At 37.1% G+C, this 25,921-nt stretch overlaps 1 protein-coding gene across 1 annotated transcript in view; it reads left to right on the top strand.

The window, feature by feature from the left end:
- DEUP1 (deuterosome assembly protein 1) overlaps positions 1-25,429 on the top strand; it is a 222,413-nt gene extending 196,984 nt beyond the window's left edge. The window contains exons 17-20 of the mRNA XM_082628463.1: positions 732-755; positions 3,722-3,873; positions 9,558-9,672; positions 23,873-25,429. Coding sequence (XP_082484589.1) covers positions 732-755; positions 3,722-3,873; positions 9,558-9,672; positions 23,873-24,049 — 468 coding nt within the window. The 3' untranslated portion in view covers positions 24,050-25,429. The remainder of the gene's footprint in view (positions 1-731; positions 756-3,721; positions 3,874-9,557; positions 9,673-23,872) is intronic.
- The last annotated feature ends 492 nt before the right edge of the window (positions 25,430-25,921 follow it).

Below are 25,921 nucleotides of genomic sequence, written 5' to 3'. Positions count from 1 at the left end.
GGGAGCCTGATGTGGGGCTCAGATCCCTTGCTCCTTGGGGAGGACCTCTGCAATTATGATATTCTTCCAGTTTGAAAGTTGCTGATCCAGGAATGTGGGTCCTGACTATACCGTGTCTCCACCCCGTCTACCCGTCTCATTGTGGTTCTTTCTTTATAACTTTAGTCATGGAAAATCTTCTCTGCTAGTCTTCAGGTTGTTCTCATAGGTAGTTGCTCTATAAGTAGTTGTAATTTTGGTGTGCCCCTGGGACAAGGTGAGTTCAGGGTCTTCCTACTATGCCATCTTGAACACATTCCCCTCATAGGAAGTTGACTTTATAATTGCTCTCCATTTTTTATATATGAAGATTTGGCATTGACTTTGATAATTGAAATAGTCAAGCCACTGCCCAAAGAGAAAAATCTTGTGTGTATTGAATAATAAGAAAGAATTCAGTATGACTCTTGGCTCTTTAAGCCTTTAAAATCTATTGTCACCTATTTAGCACTTATCTGTTTAAAGATTTAATAAAGAAAACTCATATCTGTTATATGTTAAAATCCCATAATTAGATAGTTAATTTGCTCTGAAATAACTAAAATTAATAAGTAAACATACAATTAAATAATTTGTGTTGAAACTTTACCTCGGGCAGTAAGAAACATAATATTTACATCATTATCTTTAGATCTTCTAAAATACGTAGTATTTGTATAATATTAAAATAACAATTATTTTTTCCTTCCTAGATAAGTGGAATTGCTGATATAAAGGTAGGTCATTTCTGAATAACTAGAGCTTTGAGAACTTTTCTGCTTAATTAATTGTGAAACTCCCTGATTATTTATACTTAGGGGAAAAAAAGGTTGAAAAGTGACACCCACCCAGTGGTAAGACCTACCCAGGTAGGAACAGCAGCCCTGCACTCATTTCTTACCTATTGCATACCTGGGGCTGTGACCACCCCATTTTCCTCTGGAGAATTTACTGTTGGGACTATCCACCTGGTATGTAAGTTTTCCTCCTGTCTCAGTGAGACACTTAGAATAGGAACAGTACTAGCAAGTGGTTTTTTTGTGCAAAAACTTGACTGTATGGAGAAAAGTGAGGGGTTTATCTTTATTCTGCTCCTGGGTAAATTGCGAAGAATCAATTTTATCATGATAGTTTTTTTGTGATTCCATATTTATTTAGACCTATATTTGTATTTGTTAAATTTTCTTTTATTTAATGAAGGTGTAATCAAGTTAGATTTAATCAGAACTCAGAATTTATGGTAATTTTAAAGACTAATTTGCCTTTCACTATCCATAAAGTTTGCTAAATAAAATAACAGCATAAAAAATTAGTACCCTCATAAGCATCTAAAACATCCATTTATATACTAAAAATTAATATAGTAACCTTAAATTAACATGATTAAAGCCAGTCCTTCTGTAGAAGTACTTTGTTAGCCTAATTACTATTGTAGAATACACATGAATTTAAGAGAAAAAGTGCACATACAAAGTACTATCATTCAGACAGTTCAGCAACTCAACTGGCCTCGAGCCAGTGAGTTCAAGTAAACACGCACCAGCAGGTTTTTCCATTTCAAGAAAAAAGGTCGATTAAAACTATGAAACCCTAAAATTTGGAGGGAAAAAACAAGAAATTGAGATAATGGGCCTGTAAAAGAACCCATCAGCAGTACAGAGGTAAAGTTTAATCAATGCATGATAACCATCTAGTGGAGGATATATTTCTGAAATCCCTAGAAAAGTATTTAGGAAAAAAATAAAATGAGAGAGCCCCAAAATGTTGTCCAGGAAACTGGAAAACGCTTTTAGATACAAATCGTGTAAATACATTACCTGTGTAATTCTTTCAGGTCATGCTCACAACACATTTAATTTTGGTACATTTAGAAAATTCTGGGTTTTTAAAAAAATCATTACTATCATTCTTAATTACTTTAAACCAACACTGGGCCAAAGAGTCACAGATGAAATCTAATTTTATAGAAAATTTTTGAATAAAATTGTAACAGAACAGCAGACCATCAAGAGTTATATATTTTGACTAGTAGATGTCTTTTTAGGAGTGAAATTTTGAATGTTTTCCAAGATCTTTTTCAAACAGATCTGTACATATGAGTATTCTCCATATGAGTGCAAATTTTATAAGATCTGCCTCCTTTATGTTTACCACAAATCTGCTCTAATTTTAGAATAAACAATCCTTTCTCTTTTAAAGAAGATTATAGATTACTCTTTTATATGCACCAGTGTATCTCAAATGAGCAAAGTTGAGATATACTAAAGGCAAGGGCCTAACAAGCAGAGAAATACCTTGAATGGCCCTTCTTTCCCAAAGGGCATCTTGGTCAATAGACATATAAGTATATAACCCTTGCTGTACTGTTTTGAGGACACTTGATCTCCTGGAGCACTTTTTTTTTTTATTCAAAAGTAAGATCTTTCTAAAATTCATAAACTTCTATAATACATTAGGCAGTAAACAAAAATTTTAATAAACAGACTTTGCCTGTGAAGCAAAAAATAAAACAAATAGGTAAACATTTTAAATGCCTAATATATATTTCTATACTTATCAATGTTGATACTAATATGATAGTATATGAATAATTTTAAATGTGCAATTAGTCAAAAATTTTTGAATGACTTTAATGGCATGGCAGCCCATATGAAATGGCACTCAAAGCCTTAAATTTAGAAACTTAAAAATGAAAGTTCTAAGCCATAATCAACTATAGTCTTATGAGCTTTTAAACATAGACATTTGTAGCTTCAAAAGATATTTTACTCATGTTATGCTTTTTGTGCAAAAATATTATCCTTCTGAAAGCAGAGAGCTATTGTTTAATCAGCAACTACATAATTCATGGGTATTCGAATCATAACACTATAAAGGACTACATGGGGTCATTTAAAACATTTTCATGCGTTTTCATGTGAGTATATATCCTGTTTTTTAAAATTTTGTGAGAAAAATGTTTAGACTCTCCCTAAGAAACTTCTTACAGCATTTAATTAAAACAGCATCAGGAATCTTTCTTCTTGCTCTAAACCTCTCATTTTGTGATTTAAATATGCTGCTTACTCTTTTATGAAGACATTAAAATTGGGTTGCCCATACCAGAGAGTAAAACTTTATCATGAAGCTACATTGGTCAAGACTGTGTGGTATTGGCATGGTCTCAACCAGGATCTAATGATCTTGGTATAGAATGGTCCAAAATCATATCCCAGTCTACATGGATTTAGTATATAATTTGTTGCATCACCCAACAGTGGGGAATTGATGTGTGATTTTCCATAATGACATGTATTGTTTTAATCAGAAAAAAATCTTTTAAAATTGAAAGTTATGTTAATTCTGGTTCCATTATTAATCAGCACTAGAAGGCATACCCTATAAACACAAAAACTCCTTTATCTAGCCGATTTCCTCTAACTGCAGAGAACAGTAATGCATGGAGTGAGCCTTTTCTGTACTGGAGCGTGGGCAGTAGTGTGTGCACCCCTTTTACTGCGATGTGTTCAGTGGCAGCTGTCCCTGAGGACCTGTGTTATGAGAAGGCGAGGGTGAGAAGAGGCATTTAGGAGGCACACAGGAGTAGAGCTACATCACTTGACTCAAATTAAAGGGTCTTTCCAACGTGTGTCCAAATGCACAGAAAACATGCGTCACTTGTAAGTAACAATTTTTTTCAATGATAGTTTATTTTATTCTCTAGAGTATGGACTTCACTAACAGCGAACATGCAAGGCATACATCTATTAACATACTGGAATATGAGAATGAAAGGCTCCAAAATGACCTTGCAGAACTTCATGCCAGTGGAAAATCAGCATGGGCTAACCAAAATACCTATGAAGAAACAGGAAGGTATGCCTATCAGAGCCAAAAAAATAAGGGAAAAAATGAAGATTGGTATGCTGACACCATTACATAAGGACATAACTGTACAGACATTTAAGTGACATTTATTTTTAAACAATTCAAATTATAATTTTATATACTTTCTCTTCAGTTTTTTAACATTTATTTTATGGTGATAATTCAATAGTCTAGATATACCATTTTTTATATGAAATTCTGTGTTGCCAATAGCTTTCAAAGTATAACAGTGAAATGGGTAGAGTGTTAAAATGAGTTTTCGTCACTTCAGACCCTTCTTAGAACCTGATGTGGCATACAAAATATACAAATAAGTAATCTTATTTTTTACGTCAAAATATAGGAAGATATCATGTCTGACTTAACTTCAAATATATATACACTTTATATTGACACTTCAGCAGTGGCGAAAAACTGTGGTCATTTCATAGGAAAGAATCTATGAATGTGTAAGAGAGGTCCTTTCTGTGTGAAAAGAAGAGTGTGGAAAATCAATATCTGCTGCCTCATTATCCCCAGGCTCTTTAAAATGTCTTAGTTCAAAATTTAAGTAAATACATCAGCCACAAAATTGGCTAATTTCTTCAACTTTAGTAAAGTATTTATGGAGTCAGAACTGCCTCTGGAGTTCTTTCACCATTTTCCCATCCTTGGAAAATGCTCAGCAAGACAAACAAGTTTCTTTTCTATAGGATTTCTTAAAGCCATTAATATTGCTAATTACATTGTGAGTTTCCAGGAACAGGTATGATGTGCAACATTCCCCAAACTTATTTGATTTATTAACATTCCATGGTGCTGAGAAACGGTAAATTAATAAGTCCAGACCCAACTTCAATACAGCTTTTGCTTTGAAGCTCATAATACTTAGCATGAAAACTTTACATATTGTTTTCATAAAATATAAATAATATTTGCAACTTTGGGAAATTCACTTAACCTTTGTTTTCCTGTCTGACAAATACAGATAATAGTTATAGGGGTTTTCTGAGGACTATAGGAGAAAACATAGTTCCATGTAAAATATATAGTCCCCTAAATGTTAGCCATTATTACTGATGTTATTATAACTAACAAAATTGTTAGTATTTATAATAATGTTAATACTGCTCCAACAACTCACAGTACCTAAAAAGTATATTTTGGTGGATAAACAAATGGCTGAATCTGACATTTCCTCAAAAGTCCTGTTGGGGAGGAGTGATACCAGGCTCGACTTTGTAACTAAGGGGTCCAGTTCTACAGGTAGATAAATCCATAAGTCCAGGGGCCCTACTAAAAATGTCTGCTCAGCATTCTTGTGGATGTAGTACAGCTCTCTCCCACTTTCACCTCCCCAGCCCTGTATGTATTAGAGGGATATATTCTAACCCGATGTAAGAAACAGAAAGCATTCAGAAGTGCTAAAGTAATAACCCCTCTTCAGGTGGTTAGGGAAGGGAATGAGGGAAGACTGGCTGCTACCCAGAAAAAGCACTGTGTGGGGGGTGCTGTGATGGGGTGGAAGCAGCAGCACACAAGCAGTGTGGGGAGGATGAAAGCCGGCACTGCGCCACACCAGGGGCCAGTTCTCTGGTGCGTGTGCCCACGTTGACCGACCAGTGTAACTGAAAATCTGTCCAAAGGGGCCTAATCTTGATTTGAGGGTAAGAATGTATTTTCTAATATAGAATGAATGCTTTACAAAGTGCTTCCCTACTCTATGGATTCATTTCTCCATGGGTCAACTCACCACCCCATGTGTATAGTTTCTCATTGTAGGAGAAAGCAGGCCCCTGTGTTACAAAGGGTCTTCCAGTGTATCTTAGTCATTGGTCTGTGTTGAGCGCCCATTAGATGCACAACACTGTTTCCTATTCTTGCTTGTTGGGAATAACTTTGAAAGCCTTGGATGAAGGTACTAGGTGTTGTTATTTAAACAAAAAGACAGCTACTCTGCTTTTTACTATTTTTAAAGAGTGTTTTTATTGTTTGGATTGCTCCCTTTTCTCTTTGCCAGGCAGTAGGGAATGTGTTAAACATGCCTAATGAAAACAAGACAGTAGGGGACACAGAGAGCAGCATAAGAGGTAAAATGCTCAGCAGGAGACTATCTTAATAAGCAGTTTGGGCGACTATTCCTGCTGCAAAGCCTTGTGTCCTGCCAGTCCGATTTGTTGAAAGTTTCATTAAGTTTGTTTTAATGGCTTGTCTGATTTCAGTGTTCTCCAGTGACCTGATTTTTTTTAAAAGAAACAACATTTCAAATGTTCTGAATAAATTATTACCATGTAAAACCCACTATGGGGAAAGAGTTGTTGAGAGGCAAGGACACTGTGAACTCACCAGTGGAGAACTGTAAAGCACATATCTATTAATTTTAGCAAGTGAAAAAGGCAATGTGCTTTCCTTCCCTCACAGCACGGCTCAGTGAAGTCAAATAGTGAAAGCTCTATGTATTGATTAGGCAGAAAATAATTTTTAAAAATACATAGTCATATTTACATACCAATGGCTAATGCAATAAGGTCATATTAAGCTATTTTAGAAAGGAAAAAGCTTTTAGGTAAAGGTATATAAAGATAATGTTCCACAAAATTTTTAAGTCTGTAGTCTAATTTTTAGCCACTTCTTGCTTTTACCTGAGGAAGATTTGTATACTGTATTATTAAAATAATCTTTTAGCCACTTGGAGGTAACTCAGTTTTTGTTGTTGTTTTTCACTCCTGTTAGAAGTGATAAGAAAATTTTCATGCTCATCCACTTAAAATGTGAAGAATTTTAGGATATTCCAGAGGATTTACTTTCCAATAAGAAAGTTATTCAGCACTTTAAAAAAATTAATGAATGAGATGAAATTGAATTTGGTGAGGATGTATTAAATGTTTTTAAAGTTTTTAAAAGTTAGAGTTTTGAAGTTTAAGGATCATTTACATTCTCACTTAGAGTAGTGGTATCCAGAGCTATTAATATACAACTAATTTTAATGGCAAATCAGTTTTATAATAAATGGAGTTTTATCTCTATATACAATTCATACTTAAAACTGAATATACGGCTTTAAAAATTATATCCTGTACCAGAAATATCTTGGTAATCACAAGCAAATCTAGTCAATAAATTAAAAGTTTCTAATACTAAAAAACCACAAAGTCAGGTTTGTCTTAATCACGCTACAGAATCCCTTGTCAAGGAATGAATAGCTGGTTAGAAGCAAAAAAGTAAGTTGAGTAAGTTTTGGCACCATGGTGTTGCTTAATCAGGAGAAAAACACAGCAGGTGAAAGAGTTCTAGGCCAGGAAATAATGAGTAGTTCATAGAATAAGGGAGCGTTATGTGGAGTGTTAGAAGGCGAGGCTGGAAGCAGGTAAATTAGCATAGTTTGTGCAGGGATCCTGTTCCATGCTGAGGACATTATGGGACAGCCCAGGGAGGGTTATAAAATTAATGGAGGGCCAGGATTGGATGTACAGTCGGACAACTCTGTAAACTGTGCAGAGTTGACTGAGGTCTCAAGCCGACTCAAGTTGGGTAGAGTTCTGTTCCCCAACAAAGCAGTCAGATCCTGCACTCCTGGCAAAGTAGGCAGAGGCCTTAGAATGGGGCCTTTGGGAAAGCTAATTGAACAGACGGGCTTGTGAGAGCGTATTAAAAGCCTTCTGAAATAATTTTTTTTTTTTTTTTTTTGCGGTACGCGGGCCTCTCACTGTTGTGGCCTCTCCCGCTGTGGAGCACAGGCTCTGGACGCGCAGGCTCAGCGGCCATGGCTCACGGGCCCAGCCGCTCTGCGGCATGTGGGATCTTCCCAGGCCGGGGCACGAATCCGTGTCCCCTGCATCAGCAAGCGGACTCTCAACCACTGTGCCACCAAGGAAGCCCTGAAATAATTTTTAAGATAGCTTTTAAATTGATATTCTTAGCATGTTTTGCAAGGTGGTTTTATGAAGTATTTGAATAGCTGTATTCTAGAAGAACAACTTAGATATAAAGATGATTTAAAGCAAAAGTACTTTACTTCATAATGTAGTCTTTCCTTTCAATTTCTACATTTTATTGATCTTAAAATAAAGAGAATGTTCATACATAAATTTTAGTAGTTAAGACCATAAAATTGTATCTATACATCCAAAGCCAAATGGATAATTGAGATAATTATTTAGATAATTTAAGACAAATAATACTTTCCCTGAATTCTCTGTATAATTGAGATTATAGAGAGACGTATATTTCTTGAACCATTTCTATAATTATCTTATTTTTTTCCCACTGTGCTTTGAAGTATAGATGGTAGCTTCACTTAAGTTAAAAGGTTCAGCTGAAGATTCTATGCAGATGTACTAGGCAATTGTTGTAATTCTATTTGAATTGTGGGATGTTTCATTTTATTGTGCACATCATAAACCATGTTATTTCAGTTTAATTTGCTATTCTGTTTCCATGGTAATTATGGTTTGGAAGAATGGATTTTTAAAAAAAGATCTATTTCAAGATGAGTAAAAATGTAAAGCATGTTGTGCTTGTTTTTATGTACTAATTTACAGATGCCTCACTTACCTTTTATTGCCATTTGTATGCATAGCTTTGAAAATGTTTGCATAATAAAAAACAAGTTTATATAGATAGTCTTTGGATAAGAACAGAGGAAAAGAATGTAACTTTTTTGAACTGTATGAAGTTAAAATATGAAGACTGAAAATGGTTAATCAATACCTGTGGAGAATTTGAATTATTAGTAAAAATAAATAAATAAATTTAAATTCAAGGGGTTTTTATATTTTCATGGTCTTTGATGATTTTGATTAAATTTAAACCCCACTTTCATGAATTAAGGTTCAGAAAAAATATTTATTTAGCTCCAAACAGCCCCTACCGTTAGGACATTTTTGTATAAAATTTTAGGGTAAGTTGGTTTGTTTCTTTGTTTTATTATTCATTTGTTTAGTCAGCATACCAAAATTTAAAATCTCACTGGTATTTTATTCAGTCTCATCTTCTACCCCATATCTTAGCACAAACAGCAAATTCTATACTGCACCTTTCATCAAATTATGGAGTTCAATTCACCTAACAACCTTTTTATATAAATGAAAAAATTAAAGTCACAGAAAGATATAGTCACCTGCTCAAGGTCATACAACTAAGGGTGGAGGAGTGCAGGAGATGATATAAATTGAAAACATACTATAAATTATTAAGCTCCTTAGAAATTAGAATTATTATTATACAGAAACTTATATTAGCATCAAAAAAAAAAAAAAGGAATAACTCTGCTAAGAAAGCCAGTGAGGTTAAGTGAAATAGAGAATAAAAAAAAAGAGTACCTATTTAGAACTGTCAAGGGCAGCCGTGTTAACTGTTTTGAAATTTTTCTCAAACTGGTTTAATATTATTTAATTAAATGGCCAAGAGATAAAACAGTAAAACACAGAAAGGGAAGCAACGTAGGCAATAAGAATGGCAGAATATTTTTAACAATTATAAAAGTTTTCTGCTTCATTATTAATTGTTCTAAGTCTTTTAAGTGGAATAGAAATTATCAGCAAAATTATTTTCCAAGAAATACCCAGATAACAAGCACAAACGTTTTGTTGTATTTTCCTCACAGTTAGATATCAGAGAAATTTAAATCCTTAGCCCCATAAATAAGTAGGTGTCCTTGGTAGCAATAATGACAACCAGTCCTTCTCTTTTAGATTTAGCCACGATCGTGAGCCGAACAAAAGTGCAACACCTTCGTTGCCACCTTTGACATTTCAAACCAAAGAAATGACAAGTCCTTTGGTTAGTGATGATGAAGTATTCCCAATGGTGAGTTGCTGATTATTGGTTATTGCTTTTTCCTTTATAGGGTGATTACTCTTACACTGATACTGATATACTGATGTGTACATAGTGGTTAAAAAAAAAACATTGCCCCTTGAATAGGACTCCAAGATGGGTCTTGTGAGTCATTTGGCCATGACTACCTATAGAAGGAAAGGATCCATAATGTTTCATGATGTATTTCACCTCTAGAACAGGCCAGAATTACTGGTGACTCTTTTTTTAAAAAAATGCAAGTCACCTCTGCACATTCTAAGACCCCTCAAAGATCTGTATATTTTAAAGAGCTACAAGTGATTTTTTTGTGCCTGCTTTAAAAAAAAAAAAAAAAAAACTCTTTTATGGACTCTGACATACATACAGAAACATGTGCCAATCAGAATTGGACAGCTTGATGAATTATTGAAAAGGGAACACAGCAGTAAAACTACCACCCAAGTAATAAAAAGAGCATTAGTTGTACTCCAGAGGCTCCCTTCTGTGCCCTTCCAGTCACTCTGATTCGCTCCCAAGATAACCACTATCTTGACCTTTAACATCGTAAATTAGTTGTGGCCATTTATAAATTTTATATAAATGGTATTACACTATATGTGTTCTTTTGTATAGCTTCTTTTATTTAAACATTGTTTGATGAGAGTCATCATCCATATTGTTGGCTGTAGTTTATCCATTTTTGTTTCTCTATAGTATTACATTGTATATAAATACTATATATAGTGATACTGTTATATAATGACACTGATACAATTTATTCATTCTACTATTGACAGATATTTGAATTATTGCTCTTTTGGGCAATTACAAATACTGTTGCTAAAAACATTCTTGCAAGTGTTCTTTGGTGCACATGTGTACATATTTCCATTGGATCTATATCTAAGAGTGGAATTGCTAGGTTATAGAATATGCATAAGGTCAGCTTTAGCAGGTACTGTCAAGCTGTTTTCCTAACTAACTGTTTGAGGCAGTTCATATCCCTACAAGTAGTGTGTGAGTATTCTCCTTTTCTATATTCTTTGTAACAGTTGGTATTATTGGTCTTCATTTTAGCTTTTATGGTCAGTGTGTAGCAACATCTTATTGTGATTTTAATTCTTGTTTCCTGGTGACTAATGAGGTGAGCACCTTTTCATAAATTTATTGGCTATTTTGATATCCTCCTTTGTAAAGTGTCTGTTTGATTTTCTTGCCTAATTTTCTATTAGATTCTCTTTATTCTTCTTGATTTATAGGGGTTCTTGGTATATTCTAGATATAAGCCCTTTGTTGATTATATGTATTGCAAGTATCTTCTCCCACTCTTGCTTGCCTCTTCTCTTAATGGAATGTTTTGATAACCAGAAGTTCCTAATTTTAATACATTCATACTTATGAATCTTTTCCTTTATGCTTCAGTTTTGGTGTCCTATTTAAAGCTTTTGCCTGTCCCAAAGTTATAAAAAATATTATCCTATGTTATCTCTCGGAAGTTTTGACTCTTTATTTTTTACTTAAGTATACACCTGGAATTAATTTTTTGCATATAGTGTAAGGTATGACCTCAGTCCCTTTCCCCATGGAAATATTCAATTGAATTTATATATGTTTTCCAGTTCTGTAGATTCTTTGGATTTTCTATATTCAGAATCAAAATAATGATATTTAGACTTCCTACTTTCAAATCTTTATACCTTTCTTTTCTTCTTCTTGCCTTATTATACACTAGGACCTCTAGTAAATGTTCAGTAGTAAAAGTGGTATTGCCAGCATCTTTCTCTTATTTTCAGTTGCAAAGGGAAAGCATTCAATATGTCATCATTGTACATAATATTTGCTATATATATTTTGTAGGTTCCTTTTAAAAGATTAAGAAGGTTCCTTGTATTCCTAGGTTGCTAAATTTGTTTTCACGAGTTGATATTGAACTTATCAAATGCTTTTTCCACTGCTATTGAAATGACCATATAATTTCTCCTTTGCTCTGTTAATGTGGTGTTTTTTTCTTGCTGATAGATTGTTAACCCAACTTTGAATTCTTAGAATAAACCACACTTGATTACTGGCTTTGGTCTGTTCATATTTGTTTAGAATTTTTGCTTTATGTTCATGAGAGAAATTAGTCTGTAATGTTTCTTTGTTGTCTTTGTCAAGCATTGGTATCAGATTTTGCTGACCTCATAAAACAGGTGGGAAGGGTTTTAAATTCCATATTCCTCTGTTCTTCATTTTCCTTGACTCTCTGTGTTGGTTTCTCTGCATAAGATAAAGAGCCACCTGTCCCAGCCTTGAGGAAGCAGCCTTATGTAGGTTAATTTCAGTTTTATTATTTTTCTGTTCTTGGATTTTCATTTGACTTTTCCTTTTAGTTTCCAGTTCTTTGTTGAAAATTTTCTACCTTGTGATTTAATTTACTGAACATAATCACATATTTTTAAAAGATATGTAGGTTTTTCACCTCAGAAACTAGTAGTACTCTTAGCAGTTACCTTTGTTTATATTCAAAGTGTATTATGTAATTTTTCAGTGCCTCTCCATGATATACCACTATTGGATACAAATTATAAAAACAAACAATAACAAAACAACCCCCAGAAAATGTTTAAACTGGTTAGGCATCCCATGAGTACTTTTCTGCTTTTCTGGAATCTATCACCTTCTTTGGGAGAGACTGGTAGTAAGGTTTAAGCTATTGTGGAAGAAGACTTAAATCCTTTAACTTTGGATGTTTTAGAGATCTCTAAAGCCCTGAAATGCTCTTTTGTTTCATCTCAACATAAAATGCCAAAATTATTTGAACAGAATAAAATTCCATAACAATAAAGTAAAGTAAATAAACTTCCTCATTTAAGCTAAGGGAACATCTAAGGGGACCTAGCAAATTTTGATCAACAAAACTTTGATCTTTAAGTACTCCAAAGTAAGCACATACTCCAGTCCAGCAAGAGAAAAAAAAGGGATAAATTGCTAAATCCTTCATTGTTCTAATATCAGATGATTTTAGGATTTTAGGATGATTTGTCTCTGCTCAAATATCACCTCATCAGAAACACCTGCACAGCTACCCTACAGTAGCACCTCCCTTGTAGACTCCCTGTCCCCTCATCCTATTTTTTGTTTTTCCATAGCACTTTGCCATAATATATTTTGTTTGTTTGCCTCCCTCTTCTAGAACTTAAGCACCATTAAAGTAGGATTTTTTTTCTATTTTTGTTTACTGTTTTAACCCCAACACCTAAAACAGTGCCTGGCACTAACAGATACAAAAAGCATTCAAGAGTATCTATTGTATAACTTAACACTGGGTTTCTTTCCACCTCTAAAATTCTACATTATTCCTTTGAGGAGTTCATAACTACAGAGTCAACCAGGAAAGAAAATTCTCTACTGTTGCAGGTCTGGGCACAGGGAACTTAAGATGTGATGGTGGCCCTAGAGTTTCCTGAAAGACATAGCCCAACCCACCGTTCTGGGTCCAGTGATTTCCATCCACTGCTGCATTTTTACTTCTACATCAATACTGTTCCTACTCAGACTACCAGTGACATCCTAGTTGTTAATTAAATATACAGTTTAAAGAACTCATCTTCCTTAATCCTTTTCTCTTGATACTCTTATGTTCTCTGACTTCTAAGATGCTGTTCTCCACTGATTCCCCTACTGCCTTTCTGGTTACTCTTTCCCAGTCTGCTTCCAAGTTTCTCCCTCCTATACTTGCCCCTTAAATACTAGAGTTCATCATTCACTCAGTCACTGATAAAATAAACATGTATTAAGCACTCACTGTATGGCAGGTTCTGTTCTAAACACATCTTTGATGAGACAGACAAGTCTATAGACTGGTGAAAAAAAGAGGAGAACTCCATCAATGGGTGAATGGATAAACAAAGAGTGGTATGTATACACGGTGCAATACTATTCAGTCATAAAAAGGAGTAAAGTACTGATATATGCTATAATGTGGATGAACCTGGATAATATTATGCTACGTGAAGGAAGCCAGACACAAAAGGTCATATATTATATGATTCCATTTATACAAAATGCCTAGAATAGGTAAATACATAGAAACAGAATGAAGGTTGGTGGTTACCAGGAGTAAAGGGGGAGGGAGGATTAGGGAGCAGTGGCTTAACGGGTATAGACTTTCCTTTTGGGATGATGAAAATATTTTGGAACTAGATAGAGGTGTGGTTTTAGTACATTGTGAATGTGCTAAATCCACTGAATTGTTCATTTTGAAATGGTTAATCTTATTTTATGTGCATTTTATCTCAAAAAAGAGGGAACAGTTAATGACTAGAAACAAATGAACAAGGAAGAAAATATCAAAAGGTTATAAATGCTATAAAAAATGATGAAAAGAAAGCAGACGATGTGATAGGAAGTGATGAGAGTATGGGGGATGACTTTAGGTTGAGTGGCCAGGAAAATGATTACTGAGAAGGGGACGTTTAGGATGAGACCTAAATAACAAAAAAAGATCCAGCCTTGCAAAGATCTGGAAGTAGAGCCCTTTGGGCAGAGTGAACCACTGGTACAAATCTGTCAGGAAGAAGTTTGGTAAGTTTGAGAAGCAGAAAAAGGGAAGGGGGTGGTCTGGAGCTTAGAAGGACAGAGAGAGAATGTAATGAAATGGGTACAGAGAAATAGGCAGGGGAAGTCCAGGTATGTAGAGACTGTAGGCCATGGGAAGGAATTTGGATTTTATTTTAAAGAAATGGGAAGCCGTGGGAAAGTTGCAAGTGGGGGAGTATATGATCTGTTTAAAAATCTTTAAGAGATCCATTTGACTGCCAAATAAAGAATAAATTATAAATTATAAATTATAGATGGGCAAAGGTAGAAGTGGGGAGAACAACTGTCAGGCTATTTCAGTAGTCGAAGCAAGGGATGATGCTGCTGGCTTGGGAACGGTGAAGGTGGAGCCACATGTTAGATCCAGGAAATGTTTTGGAGAGATTAGACTTGACAGTGGATTGGCTATGGGAGCGAGGGAAAGAGAGGACTCAAAGATGACTCCTAGGATCTCAGCCTGAGCCTCAGGTAGATTCTCGTACCACTCTCTGACATGGAAGGCTAGGAAGGAGCCAGGGTTAGAGGAGAAAATCATGATTTCTAGGTTAGACATTTAAATTTAATGTGTTTATTAAACATTCAAATAGAGATATTAAATAGGAAATAGATATGTGAACCTGGTAATCAAGGAAGAGATCAGAGCTGGAAATAAAATATGGGAGTAATCAGCATAAGGCTGATACTTAAATCTATCAGACTGGTTGATAATACTTAAAAGAGTATAAATGGAAAAGATGTCCCAAGACAAAGCCTTAGACCATAACATTTAGTGGCCCAGTGGGAATCTTCAAGGAGAGGAGGAAAGTTTGATGGTGAAAGGGGTGGGGTGGGACCCAGGGAGGGGTTAGGTTCATTTGTAGAAGCAAAGTCATTAAGCAGGTAAGAAGGAATAGAATCCACAGTGTAGGTAGAAGGAAGACTCTTAAACAGAGTATGGCCTAAAATATGGCTCCAGGTGCAAGTGGTGTGGAGAGATGAAGGAGTTTCCACCTGAGAAAGAGGCAAGGCCACAATGCCATGAGTGAGAAAGTGAACATAATAGGGAAGTGCAGTAGAATGGCCAGGCAGTGCTAACTAACCATTTGAATTTGTGGTCATGAATTTCAAGTGAAACCAGTCTCTACAGTAATGTAATTTCTCCTCCATCCACCTGCCCAGCATTCAGTTGCTCAGGTACAGGCATGGTGCAGGCAGTTTAATTAGGCCTGGGTTTTACCAAATACCTAGGATAGAGCCAGGATATAGGGAGGGACAAGTTGCTGAATGGTTATCATAATGGATATGGAATATGAGCAGAGTTAAAAAAGAATGGATGATATGAGAAAGTGGGAATACTAGACTAAGTCAGATGGAAGGATAATAGGTGGGTTGCATAAAATCTTTATTAGTAAGTAATGCAGTTATCACTGATGACAATGTCAAGAATATGACCACGGGAGTGGGTGCCTGAAATGAAGTGTTCCCCTACGTTTTCCTCTAGGAATCTTATAGTATCTGGTCCTACCTTTAGGTCTTTAAACCATTTTGAGTTTATTTTTGTATATGGTGTTAGAGAATCTTCTAATTTCATTCTTTTACCTGTAGCTATGCACTTTTCCCAGCACCACTTATTGAAGAGATGGTCTTTTCTCCATCATATATTATTGCCTCCTTTCTCATAGAGTAATTGACCATAAGTGAATGGGTTTAGTTCTGGGCTTTCTGTCCTGTTCCATTGATTTATGTGTCTGTTTTTGTGCTAGTACCATACTGTTTTAATTACAGTAGCTTTGTAGTACAGTTTGAAGTCAGGGATTATGAGTCCTCCAGCTCCATTCTTCTTTCTCAAGATTGTTTTGGCTATTTGGGGACTTTTGTGTTTCCATACAAATTTAAAAATCCTTTGTTCTAGTTCTGTAAAAATGCCACTAGTCATTTGATAGGGATTTCATTGAATCTGTAGATTGCCATGGGTAGTATGGTCATTTTTAACAGTATTGATTCTTCCAATCCAAGAACATGGTATATCTTTCCATCTGTTTGTGTGGTCTTCAATTTCTTTAATTAGTGTCCTATAGCTTTTGGAGTACAGGTCTTTTGCATCCTTAGGTAGGTTTATTCCTAGATATTTTATTCTTTTTGATGCGATGGTAAATGGAATTGTTTCCTTAATTTTCTTTCTGATATTTTCTTGTTAATGTATAGAAACGCAACAGATTTCTGTATATTAATTTTGTATCCTACAACTTAACCAAATTCATTGATGAGCTCCAGTAGTTTTCTGGTAGCATCTTTAGGACTTTCTATGTATAGCATCATGTCATCTGCAAACAGTGACAGTTTTACTTCTTTCCAATTTGGATTCCTTTTATTTCTTTTTCTTCTCTGATTGCTGTGGCTAGAACTTCTAAAACTATGTTGAATAAAAGTGGCAAGAGTGGACATCCTTGTCTTGTTCCTGATCTTAGGGGGAATGCTTTCAGCTTTTCACCATTGAGTATGATGTTAGCTGGGGGTTTGTCTATATGGCCTTTATTTATATTGAGGTATGTTCCCTCTATGCCCACTTTCTGGAGAGTTTTTATCGTAGATGAATGTCGAATTTTATTAAAAGCTTTTTCTCCATCTATTGAGATGATCATATGGTTTTTCTCCTTCAGTTTCTTAATATGGTGTATCACATTGATTGATTTGTATATATTGAAGAATCCTTGCATCCCTGGGATAAATCCCACTTGATCCTTTTAATGTGTTTGCTAGTATTTTGTTGAGAATTTTTGCTTCTATGTTCATCTGTGATATTGGTCTGTAATTTTCTTTTTTTGTGATATCTTTGTCTGGTTTTGGTATCAGGGTGATGGCCTCACAGAATGAGTTCAGAAGTGTTCCTTCCTCTGCAGTTGTTTGGAATAGTTTCAGAAGGATAGGTCTTAACTCTTCTCTAAGTGTTTGATAGAATTCACCTGTGAAGCCATTTGGTCCTGGACTTTTGTTTGTTGGAAGTTTTAAAATTACTGATTTAATGTCAGTACTGGTAATTGGTCTGTTCATATTTTCTATTTCTCAGTGTTGGGAGATTGTATCAATACCTTTCTAAGAATCTGTCCATTTCTAGGTTGTCCATTTTATTGGTACATAGTTGCTCATAGTAGTCTCTTATGAACTTTTGTATTTCTGTTGTGTTTGTTGCATTGTAACTTCTGCTTTTTCATTTCTAAGATTTGGGTCCTCCCTTTTTTCTTGATGAGTCTGGCTAAAAAAATGTATCAATTTTATTTATCTTTTCAAAGAACCAGCTTTTAATTTCATTGATCTTTTCTATTTTTTTAGTCTCTATTTCATTTATTTCTGCTTTGATCTTTATGATTTCTTTCCTTCTACTAACTTTTTGCTTTGTTTGTTCTTCTTTCTCTAGTTGCTTTAGGTGTAAGTTTAGGTTGTTTATTTGGAATCTTTCTTGTTTCCTGAGGTAGGATTGTATTGCTATAAACTTCCCTCTTAGTACTGCTTTTGCTGCATCCCAGAGGTGTTGGATTGCTGTGCTTTCCTTTTCATTTGTCTCTAGGTATTTTTTTATTTCCTCTTTGATTTCTTCAGTGATCCATTGGTTTTTCAGTAGCATATTGTTTAGCCTCCACATGTTTGTGTTTTTTGCCATTTTTTTTCTTGTAGTTGATTTCTAGTCTTATAACGTTGTGATCAGAAAAGATGCATGATATGATTTCAGTTTTCTTAAATTTACCAAGGCTTATTTTGTGGCCTAGCATGTGATCTATCCTGGAGAATGTTCCATGTGCACTTGAAGAGAATGTGTATTCTGTTGCTTTTGGGTGGAATGCTCTATAAATATCAAGTAAGTCCATTTGATCTAATGTGGTATTTAAGACTTGTGCTTCCTTATTGATTTTGTCTGGATGATCTGTCCATTGATGTAAGTGGGTTGTTAAAGTCTCCCACTATTAGTGTATTACTGTCAATTTCTTTTATGTCTGTTAACATCTGCCTTATATACAGAGGTGCTCCTATGTTGGGTGCATATATATTGACAATTGTTATATCTTCTTCTTGGATTGATCCTTTGATCGTTATGTAGTGTACATCTTTGTCTCTCTTTTTTTTTTTTTTTTTGGTGGTACGCGGGGCTCTCACTGTTGTGGCCTCTCCCATTGTGGAGCACAGGCTCCGGACATGCAGGCTTAGCGGCCATGGCTCATGGGCCCAGCCGCTCCGCAGCATGTGGGATCTTCCCAGACCGGGGCACGAACCTGTGTCCCCTGCATCGGCCGCGGACTCTCAACCACTGCACCACCAGGGAAGCCTCCATCTTTGTCTCTTTAACAGCCTTTATTTTAAAGTCTATTTTGTCTGATGTAAGTACTGCAACTCTGGCTTTCTTTTGATTTCCATTTGCATAGAATATCTTTTTCCATCCCCCCACTTTTAGTCTGTATGTGTCTCTAGAACTGAAGTGGGTAATTTGTAGGCAGCAAATATACAGGTCTTGTTTTGGTATCCATTCAGCCAGTGTGTGTATTTTGGTGGAGCATTTAGTCCGTTTACATTTAAGGTAATTATTGATATGTATGTGCTTATTGCCATTTTGTTAATTGTTTTGCATTTGTTTTTGTAGGTCTTTTTTTTTTCCTTTTCTTCGTTTGTTCTCTTCTTTTGTGATTTGATTACTATCTTTAGTGTTATGTTTGGATTCCTTTTCCTTTTTTGTGTGTATATCTATTACAGATTTTTCATTTGTAGTTACAGTGAGGTTTTGGTATAGCAGTCTACATATATACATGATTGTTTTAAGTTGCTAATCTCTTAATTTCAAATACATTTTAAATGCCTTGCATTTGTATTCTCCTTCCCTCACGATTACTGTTTGTTTTTTGTTTGTTTGTTTTTTGTGGTATGTGGGCCTCTCACTGTTGTGGCTTCTCCCTTTGCGGAGCACAGGCTCTGGACGTGCAGGCTCAGCGGCCATGGCTCACAGGCACAGCCGCTCCGCGGCATGTGGGATCTTCCTGGACCAAGGCACGAACCCGTGTCCCCTGCATTGGCAGGCGGACTCTTAACCACTGCGCCACCAGGGAAGCCCGATTACTATTTTTGATATCATATTTTACATCTAATTGTTTTGTGTATCCTTTAACTGCTTATTGTGGATATAGACAATTTTACTACTTTTGTCTTTTAACCTCCCTACTAGCTTTGTGTATGGATGATTTCCTATGTTTTCCTTTACTGGTGAGGTTTTTCCTTCCATAATTTTCTTTTTTCTAGTTGTGGCCTTTCTTTTTTGCCTAGAGAAGTTCCTGTAATATTTGTTACAAAGCTGGTTTGGTGGTATTGAATTCTTTTAGCTTTTGTTTGTCTATAAAGCTTTTGATCTCTCCATCCAATCTAAATGAGACTCTTGCTAGGTAGAGTATTCTTGATTGTAGGTTTTTCCCTTTCATTACTTTAAATATATTGTGCCACTTCCTTCTGAACTGCAGAGTTTCTGCTGAAAAATCAGCTGATAGCCTTATGGGGATACCCTTGTAGGTTATTTGTTGCTTTTCCCTTGCTGCTTTTAGTATTCTCTCTTTATCTTTAATTTTTTTTCATTTTGATTACTATGTGTCTTAGTGTACTCCTCTGTGGCTTAATCCTGTATGGGAGTCTCTGCATTTCCTGGACTTAAGTAACTATTTCCTTTCCCAGGTTAGGGAGGTTTTCAGCTATTACCTCTTCAGATATTTTCTTAGGCACTTTCTCTCTCTTCTTCTGGGACCCCTATAATGTGAATATTAGTGCACCTGATATTGTCCCAGGGGTCTCTTAAACTGTCCTCATTTCTTTTCATTCTTTTTTCTGTTCGGCAACAGTGATGTCCACTAGCCTGTCTTCCAGCTCACTGATCCATTCTTCTGAATCATTTATTCTATTATTGATTCCTTCTAGTGTATTTTTCATTTGAGTTATTGTATTCTTCATCTCTGTTTGGTTGTTCTTTATGTTTTCTAACTCTTAGTTAAAAAATTCTAACTTCTTGCTCTGTGCATCCATTCTCCTCCTGAGTTCTTTGATCATCTTTATGATCATTACTCTGAACTCTTTCTCAGGTAGATTGACTATCTCCATATCACTTAGTTCTTCTTCTAAAGATTTATCTTGTCTGGAACATACTCCTCTACCACCTCATTTTGTCTAAGTTGCTATTTGTATATTTATGTATGTGGTTGGTAAGTTAATGTTTCTCAACCTTGGAGAAGGCATCCTATGCATCCGAGCAGTGCACTCCCCTCTTGTCACCCACGGTATATGCTCTAGGGGTTCCCCCTAAGAGGGCTGGGTGGGTCCTTCTCTTACAACAGGCTATGTGGGTGGTCTGGTAGACTTGGTCGGCCCCTAGTCTGGTTGGTTGCCAGGCCCTGCCTTGTGCAGTTGCTGCTGGCTGCTGTTTAGTGGGGCCTGGTCACGAGGTGGCTGGTTGTGGAATCCTAGGGGGCCCTGGGGCTAGTGCTGGCTCACTGATGGGTGGAATCAGGGTCCCAAAGACTGAGGCTGTTGCCAACTCACTGGCAGGTAAAGCCAGATCCTGGGGTTAGTGCTGGACTAGTGGCAGGGAGAGCTGGTTCCTAGGGTCTGGCTGCAGGGCCCTGGGATCCCAGAGCTCATTTCAGATCACTGAGGGGCGGAGGCAGTTGACTGTGGGGTCCGAGGTGTCTGGAAGGTTGCATTGGCCTGCTACTGTGCAGGGCCAGGGCCCAGCTAGTCCCAGGAGGCCTGCATTGCAGGATTGTAGTTTTCTTGCTTCTGGTGTCTCTCTGTGGTGGGTGAGGCTGATCTAGAGGTTTGTGCAGGCTTCCTGGCAAGAGGGGCCAGCGCCTGCCCACGGGTAGGTAGAGTCGGGTCTTGGCCCTCTGGTGGGCTGGGCCCTGTCTAGTGGTGTGTCCACAGGCGGCTGTGGGTTCCTTAGTCTGTAGGCAGCCTGTCTGCTGATGGGTAGGGTTGTGTTCCTGCACACTTAGTTGTTTGGCCTGAAGCGTCCCAGCACTGCTTCTGTTATGCAGTAGTAGTCTTACCACTTCATGATGATTTGGGTCAGTTACCGCTGCCAGTATAGTACCTCTTTTCCATGCCTCTGATCTGTCAGCATGAGGAGGCCAAAGTGAGTAGGTACAGCCAAAGCTTTAAGTTTAGGGAGACTCTTACAGTCTCACTTGGTGAGAGGCATTGCTTTTCTGAGACCAAAGACCTGTAGACCAACCAGACAGAGACAGAAGGAACAAATTCTCCAAGAGGGCCAACAGAGAGTGAAGCCATTCCTACATCCTCCCTTCTGTTCCCAGATCACTGTTACAAACACAGTAGCCTATAACAGCCATTGGTTTAAAGTCTATACCATATGCTGAGGAATGGCACCCCATCCTCGCAGGATATGATTTCCAAGCTAATTCCTCAGCTGTGCCTTCAAGAAGCCTATCAGGCTAGCATCCTCTGGAGACACTTCATGCTGTATGTGGTAGAACCAGTAGATACCCGGTCATGCCCTCACTGCCATACTCCTCTGCTGTAAAGTAGGTTCGTTTATTATTAATCAGGATCTCATGTCAGTAAATCAGTTACTCTGTGAGCCCTCGGATAGTGGTGCTGACCGAGGCCCTGCAGGCAGGAAAGGCAAATTATAGGATACACATCAGTTCTGGTAAGGATAACACATTGCCCTTTCCAAAGTATAAGGGACCTGATGTAATCTAATTGCCACTGAGAGGCTGGTTGATGTCCTTGAGGGACGGTGCCATAGCAGAAGCTCAGCTTTGGCCTCTATTGCAAGCAGATCAGCCATTCAACAGGAACAGTAGTTAGATGAACCTGGGTAAAAGGGAGATGGTGCTGTTCGGCCCATTCATAATTTCCACTGGAGTGGCCAAGGACAGAAGCTAGATCAAGTCATCCTGTCTACTTCTTAGATGCTCTGTCTCAACCGGGGCGCACTAGCATGACAGGAACTGTTCTGCAAATAGTATACAGTTTTCTGCAGCCGATGGCATGGCCTTGCTGCAGAATCTCAAGGATTTGTAACACAGCTCCCCCCTGAACCTTGCCAAAGGCTCCACAGAGCACTTTTCTCTACGAGACATTCTTCTAGTATGAGAGCTGGTAAGTCATTTCACCCAACTAGCAGGACTGCTTTTCCCCCCATTCCCAACTTACTGCAAAGCCCTTTCTTGCTCTGGGCCCTGCTCAAAAACAAACAAACAAACAAAACTGCCTCTGTGTCCATGTAATAAATGAGTCAGATTATTCCTCCCAAGAGTGGAACATGCTGCCTTCAAAACCTGAAGAGACCTACCAAGCTTTATGCTTCTTTCATAGTGATAAGAAATGCAAGGTGCGTTAATTTGTGTTTAAAAGGAGATGTCCTGACATGTTCCATATCACCAGACACCTACAAACAAAGTGTCAAGCCTTGAATTGCTTCTGGGGTTTACCTCTCACTCTCTGGAGTACCTGTGTCTTTCCAGGCCTTCAACATGCTTGCCAATTCTTGCTCATCGGGGCTGAGCATGATGTTCATGTTACTGTATCCTGTCCTATAGTCTGCAGTCCGTGGAACGTCCAGGTGGTCCAGGATCCTTGAGAGTGTATTATGACAGCATCGTTAACATAAAACATAATGTTGGGGCGAGAACATGGATGTGGACTGTTGTCTATCCCATGAGAATGCTAACTGCTTCTGATCTTCCTCCTTACTGAGTATTAAAAAGAATGCATTTGCCAGATCAACAGCAGCATACCATGCCCCCAAGACTGTGACATTCTACTTCAGTAAAGATGTGATACCTGGCACGGCAGCTACAGTTGGGGCTACTACTTGGATAAGCTGGCAGTACTCCACTGTCATCTGCCACAATCCCTACACTTCTGGCAGAGGCCAGACTTGTGAACTACATCCCCCTATAACAGAGTTCACCTGCATACAGATCGCTGACTCTCCATACGCTTTACAAAAATCCCATTCTTCCCATAAAACAAAAGTTGAAGAAGAGTCTGGGGGGTGCCGCAGAACTAAAAAATTAAAGTACAGATTTCCCCAACTTATTTTTTTTAATTAACTGAACAAATTATTTTGAATGAAACACTGTAAAATTATGGTATCATTGCCCTTTATTCCTCAGCCACACATTGTATGTGTGTGCGTGTGTGTGTGTAAATAAGCACTACACAGGTCACAGTTAACTGAGAACTTCCATACCACATGAAGGGTGGAAGCAGGCACTCATCACTGAAGTGTTCTCAACTGCAGTTGGCCAAACAAGAGAGCCCCAGCATTACGCACCCACCTCCACTATACGTCATGCTTTCATCCCACCTCACCTGGTCACCTCCATGCAGCAGCGAGCCCCCTTGAAGCCCAGCCTTAAGTTTCTTTCCTCTATAAGCTTTCTTTGCCCGACTCGACTATACTCTTCACTTGCTGTCTTCGTTCCTTGAGGGTTTCATTAGCAGCAACTGTATTACACTGGTGTAGAGTTCAGCTTAAGATACATTATTTCATTAAGAGTTGCAGTGTTTTGTCAGGGGTGAAGCATACCAAGAAATATGAAGACTTTTTGTAAAAGGCCTTGTGTTCCTCATCTAACTTTTCTTTTTCTTTTTTTAGTCGCCCCCAGATATAGCCTTCCCAGGTTCTTTGGCTGCACAGCATTTCCTTCTGGAGGAGGAGAAGCGAGAAAAAGAACTTGAAAAACTTCTGAATACACATATTGATGAACTGCAAAGAGACACAGAATTTACTCTTAATAAATACACCAAGCTAAAACAAAACAGACACATATGAGCTTTTAAACTTTTTTATTTGCTTTGCCCACCCCAAGGAAAAAAGCTCTGGCAAAATATTTACAAAGCTGATTAATGAAACTGAGAAATTTTGTTCTGTTTTCCTGAGTAAATCATTTCTGTAAGGTAGCTAGAAAATAGTATTTTGTTCAATAAAGCTGTTTGTATTTCTGCATTAACAAACAAATTGTTGAGCTACAATTACTCTAAAATAAACATGACTTCTCCGAAAGAGATTTTTTTCTCCAGTCTAAGGAATAGTTTGGGATTAAATATGCAGTTTTTTCCCACCTGAATCATGTATACTGAAACCCATTTCCTCTGTAACAACACATGATGAGGGAAAGGGTCACACTATATTCTAAATACAAACAGATCAAGTGCAGCTCTGTTGTACTAGGTTTGAAAACTCAACGATTTTTAAAAATGAATAGCTATGTAAACATCCTAAAATTTCTTTTAGGAAAAAAAGATACTGTTTCTGCATTCATCTTTGTAATGTCTCTCTGTTTTAACACAAAAGACCTGGAATGTGCTGTTTGCACACTTAAAACATATGTGCCAAATATTAATGCTTTCCTGTTAGTACTAATTATTACTTCATGGACATAAGATAAAGAAACTATAAAGTATTGCTGTTGTTACCTTCTCCTTTGTCATACCTCTTTTAAATACAATTAAAGAATGAGAAATTCTTTGGACTTAAAACATAAATGCCAGGTCTGTAAAGAATAGTAATAGCATGGTGGTGAACAATGAAACTCAAGTTCCAGATATACAAGCATGATAATCCATTTTTCTTTCTTTAAAAATGACATTTATATAAAGATTACGAAAAATCCCCATGTCATTACTCCAGGTTAAGTCCTACAGTTTTTATAGTTTTCTTTTTCTCTTTGAAGAAACTAAATATCCACATACGGAAAGATAAGTCACGATGTTCTTAGACAAGTGTCATTGCCATGGGAAATACAGAGCCCTGTTCACTTCAGGTGAAACAACCACGTGGGTTTGTAGAGCTCTTGATATTTGCAAAAAGCCTTCAGAGAGCATTATTCGTTTCAGCCCAAAACACGCCTGTGCAGTCAGCTAGACTAGTGTCCCTGTTCCTGGGAATCAAGCTGTTAAGAACTTACTAGAATCACGGTGAGCAAGAGTCAGAAATGCCAGCTTCTGATTCCCAGCTCTGGCTCTTACCACTTCCCGGCATTATGTCTTGTCAGCAAGCAGGTGGTGAGCAGTGCTCTATACACAGAAGCCACATTTCATGGCAAAACATCAGAGGGTACAAAGACCCACATGAGGAAAATAACCCAAGTTACCATACCTTTAATTAGAAATTTAGTAATTTCTAGCCTGGACACAAAGAAAATAGAATACTTTTCAGTGTTATCTTTAGAAAATGGGAAGAAAAAGTATGTTTAGGTAAAGGATAGTCCATAAACGAATTCTAAAACCTTTATATCCCTAATGCAAATGCAAACAATGCAAAAATTTAAAGGTACGTATCTTTAAAATACGCTACGTCTGCATGCATATATATTCATGCTGAATTGAAGACTCTAGACTACAGTGATCTTAAAACTTAACAAAGTCAAGAGAACATGAACCTGGAATATATCCAGGACTCAAAGTGAATTTGCCCCTCCAGATTATTATGTCAAGTCCACAAGCAAACTTCTTTTAAATCACTAGTTCGGCATTCCTCTTCATACCCACTTTCTTAAAACAGTGGTTTTCAATAGTTTTTGCTTAACAGCAGGATTCAGTGTTTGAAAGGAATCATATGCTGAAGCCCAACATATATACAGTCAAGATAAAAAGCAAGCTGCTCTGGTTGAACACTGAAAGGAGAGGAGTGAGGCCTACCTGA

This window comes from Mesoplodon mirus (genome assembly GCF_964341445.2).
Source record: "Mesoplodon mirus genome assembly, chromosome: 7".
Taxonomy (NCBI): domain Eukaryota; kingdom Metazoa; phylum Chordata; class Mammalia; order Artiodactyla; family Ziphiidae; genus Mesoplodon; species Mesoplodon mirus.
The sequence above is the reverse complement of the archived record's forward strand: the minus strand, read 5'-3'. Positions and strand labels throughout refer to the sequence as shown.